This window comes from Toxorhynchites rutilus, chromosome 2 (genome assembly GCF_029784135.1).
Source record: "Toxorhynchites rutilus septentrionalis strain SRP chromosome 2, ASM2978413v1, whole genome shotgun sequence".
Classification (NCBI taxonomy): domain Eukaryota; kingdom Metazoa; phylum Arthropoda; class Insecta; order Diptera; family Culicidae; genus Toxorhynchites; species Toxorhynchites rutilus.
Window position 1 is genome coordinate 314192244 of NC_073745.1, and position 3841 is coordinate 314196084.

General features: G+C 37.5%; 2 protein-coding genes across 2 annotated transcripts; one reads left to right on the top strand and one right to left on the bottom strand.

The window, feature by feature from the left end:
• Positions 1 to 751: 751 nt before the first annotated feature.
• Positions 752 to 1434, bottom strand: LOC129769433 (uncharacterized). The gene is made up of 2 exons (XM_055771709.1): positions 1282 to 1434; positions 752 to 1210 (listed from the first exon to the last, which is right to left on the bottom strand). The coding sequence occupies exons 1-2, from the start codon at positions 1354 to 1356 to the stop codon at positions 788 to 790; spliced, it is 498 nt and encodes a 165-aa protein (XP_055627684.1). The 5' UTR covers positions 1357 to 1434; the 3' UTR covers positions 752 to 787.
• A 255-nt stretch (positions 1435 to 1689) lies between these two features.
• On the top strand, positions 1690 to 3119 carry LOC129769432 (uncharacterized). The gene is made up of 2 exons (XM_055771708.1): positions 1690 to 1793; positions 1875 to 3119. The coding sequence occupies exons 1-2, from the start codon at positions 1791 to 1793 to the stop codon at positions 2772 to 2774; spliced, it is 903 nt and encodes a 300-aa protein (XP_055627683.1). The 5' UTR covers positions 1690 to 1790; the 3' UTR covers positions 2775 to 3119.
• The last annotated feature ends 722 nt before the right edge of the window (positions 3120 to 3841 follow it).

The following is a 3841-nucleotide window of genomic DNA, read 5'->3' on the forward strand; positions in this document are numbered from 1 at the left end:
TATCCTAATTTTTATTGCTGATATAAACAAAATTAAGAAAAAAAAAAAAATTAAAAATCAATTCTTCCAGCTTTCCTTTTTTTATTCAAATTTTTCCAGCTTTTTCAAAAATTTGGTTGACATTTCAGTGTATGGGTCACTTATTGGAAATTGTAGAGGCTATTTATAATATTTTTTTTCAAAATTAAAAAAAAAATATTTCTGAGAAAAATTGTTTTATAGTTTTTGAGTTAGAAATTTTTGAAAAAAATAATGATGAATAATTTGGCCCTTCTCAATAAGTAGTCTAAGTAGTATGCGAAGTTGCCTAAATGGCCAATGTCTTTACACCCACAACGTTTCACTGCTATATGAGATGGTGCGGCCAACTTCTAAGACGAGTTGACATGAAATACGTCTTTTTCTTGTAATTTTCATAAAAGAAACGAAAAGTTTAATAAAAAGAAAGTTTAATTTTTCATTCAATCGAAAATATCTCAGTGGATTCGTTGTTTGAGTTGTCTTTGCCTGAAAATGCTTTACAGAAAATTCCTATTCTCTATTTTTGTATTTTGTATTTATTCAAAAGAATGTAACAAAGGTATTCCAAAGCTAGAAATTTGTAGCTTCAAAATAATATATTTCATCTTCAGATATTTATTCATTACAAAGTTACAACCTTTCAAAAATCACTAGAAATAATTTAGCATCTTGCTCCTATATTTTGGAGAATGTGATATGTTATATCTAAACACACACACAAACACACTAATCAATCATAAGAAAGCACAATCCAGTCGTAGCATCTTTATTTCGCAATAAGGTAAAACTTATCGTTTGAATGTTCCATAAGTTTGCCGAAAGCAATCAACAAATTCACCGCCGAATAGGCCGCTTTCTGGGCAACATCCAAAAACTCTCTACTTCTGAGGTGCAGTTTCATCATCGAATTCTTCACCGAAGGCGGTAATGGCGAATCCTCCGGAGGAGCTCGGAAATTTGAACCATCGAAGGAGATCCTTGGATTGCCTTCCTTCGCGTCCTGCGTTTGCCGGTTGAAGAAATCGAAATCGTCATCTTCATCGCCCAGAAGCAAATCTCTCTGGCGCCTCGAGCTGCCCGGATCTTGAACGAGTGGAACGACCCATTTGCTCTGATCCAGTGAGGCCACCAGAGTTAGGCAGCCGGTGGCCAGAAGGCCGAAAAGAACCAACCGGGATGTCATTGTGCCCTGTTCGATGTAAGAAAATCGGAATCGTCGTTTTGATTACACACAGAAACGGTGACTCATTTTGAACTTACCTTGCTTGTGAATCGGAGTAAAGATACCGGCTCGATGGATGCACCGGAGGAGAATGAAGCATACGAAGCGATCATGATGTTGCTTTATACATTCAACCGGGATAACCACATTCGGCGAAATTTTGAGAGCTGTAGAACTTTTGCACCCGGCGACATACATACCACTTGTGGATCACGGTGTGTCGAGTGGAAGTGTTTTGGATGATCCGCGGTCACATCAATTTTGTCAATTAGAATTTACTCTGGTCACAGAACTTCCTGCTTAATTAGTCACATAATTTGAAAGAATAATGTTTCATTTGTTCAACATAAAAATTGAAAAAATTGAAATCGACACACCGAGAGGGTTGCTTTCCAATGTTGAAAGGTGATCGCATTCTGGTCGTATATACTTTCACTCGCATACAACCAAAAAACCACGCAGATGCTTCCTTCCATCACCAGTTCAAGAATATCGTTGGTTAGAAGAAAACGTATAAGTTTCGTGATCCTGGCCAGAGATATAAGCAATGGTATGTATTCTCAAGACGCTCCGTCCAATTAGAATAAACATTGGATTTATTTATGTGTAATTACTCGAAATCCATCCGCAGAACATGATTAAGCGATTGACATACTTATTACGCTTTATTGTCATATTAAATCTTCCAACGTGGGCACACGATGTCCGACCGGTGGATCAAAACCGGACGAGGATAGTGGAAGATGAAGATGATCCCCAGAAGGCCGAAGAAGCCATGCTTAAATTACACTTTGCACTGATGGCAGAATCTCGACAGGGGGAGTTGTCGCTTCAAAACGAGACCAATATGACGACGGATATGAGCAGAGAACAATTTGCACACCTGGTGGCGCGCATCAATGATGAAGTGTCGCTGCTGCGACGGCAAGCCTTGACTTTGTCCAAAGCATACCAAGTTCTGCAGGCTAAATATCGGGAGTGCGGCAAAAAACTTTCCGAAGAACAAGCGCATTCCGCAGCAAAATGTTTCCTCCAAGAGACTAACGAAAAGGCATTGGCATGTAGCAAACAATGTGACTCTACCACGGCAAAACCAATCCATTCTGAGTCCAACATAGTTGGGAACAAGTACTATTACTTCAACTATGTTCAATACCCAAAATATGCCGGCAACCAACGGCCTTCGGTGGAGCCACACTATCAACAGCCGTATGCATTTGCTGGCCCGGCAGGAAGTGAACCGTCACCACCAAAACCCACTTTTGTCGACCCATACGATCAGGATGGACGACCTGCCTGGTACGGTCAAACGCCCCAACGGCCCGAGGTGAGACCACTGCTGTCCTCGTCGGCACTGGATAAGAAAATTGCGACACTAGAGCAGCTGGAAAAACGATTGGATGATAAGACCGAAAGGTGGAAGCAAGCCTTTTTCGACAAGCATGGACTGCAGAAGGTGGAAAAACTCTACACTTCGGCCGAGGTGCGAATGATGTTCGATCAATGGCTGAAACTTCCCAAACAATGGTAGTAATTTTATGGTCAAACTGTAAAAAAAAAACACAAATTGTGTACTGCTTTAATGTAATGTGTTGAATCTTAGAAGTGCAATTGTATTATTTATTATTATGAATGAATTATGAATGCCTTGAATTCATTACGTGTCTTTGTCGGTATTCTTAGGGGCAAATGTGAATAAAGATCAAGTGAAAATATTTCCGAGCGAAAGATACTAGTTAGCAAATGGAAGTTGAATAGCTAGACTCATCTGATTCGTTATTGATTAATAAATTAATTTAGTTGGAAATATGTTTGAGGTTGGGGAAGTTTTTATGAAAAGAAAAATGGGCGATTTATTTTTCGTACTCAACATTTTTGTTCATGAGAATTAAAAAGAAATCACACACAAAGTGTCTATAATGCACATCGCTTGACCAATTTAAATGATGACAGATTTTATTTAAATGGCGTATTCAGGATCATTGATTTTCAAGAAATTTCAAGAAATAAAAATAAGAAATAACATAAAGTTCGGAGCCCTGTTGCATAATAATATTAGTTACAAGTTACAAGTCTAGAAGGTACAAGTTCTAATATTTTGCGTTGCATAATAATCATGCATCGGACTAATAATACTAGTATTTGTTTTATTATTTATTTTTTTATTAATTCGTTTATTTTTACAGGCTCAGTTACTTAAGTTTAAAGGAGCCGCATTCTTAAATATAATTTTAAAACTATATATATATATATATATATATATATAAACAATTTTATTACATCTATGGTTAGTAAGGTGGAAAACCGATTACTCGCGGTGTACTCGAGTTTAGAAGGGTGACATATTTTTAGGAGAAGGATGGGATATAAGGAAATTGTAACAATGTTGATGAGCACTCAATTCTTAAATCTATTCGTATATCTATAGTGTATTTACATTTCAACTTATTCTATTATTTATAGCAAGGGGACGAATTACCCGCGAAGGAAGGAAAGGCGGGTATAAGGATGTAGGGACAATCACATACGAATATCTATAGCTTTAAGGAAAACATATATATGGGACATGTAATCAAGGTCTAACCGAGCCAACACATC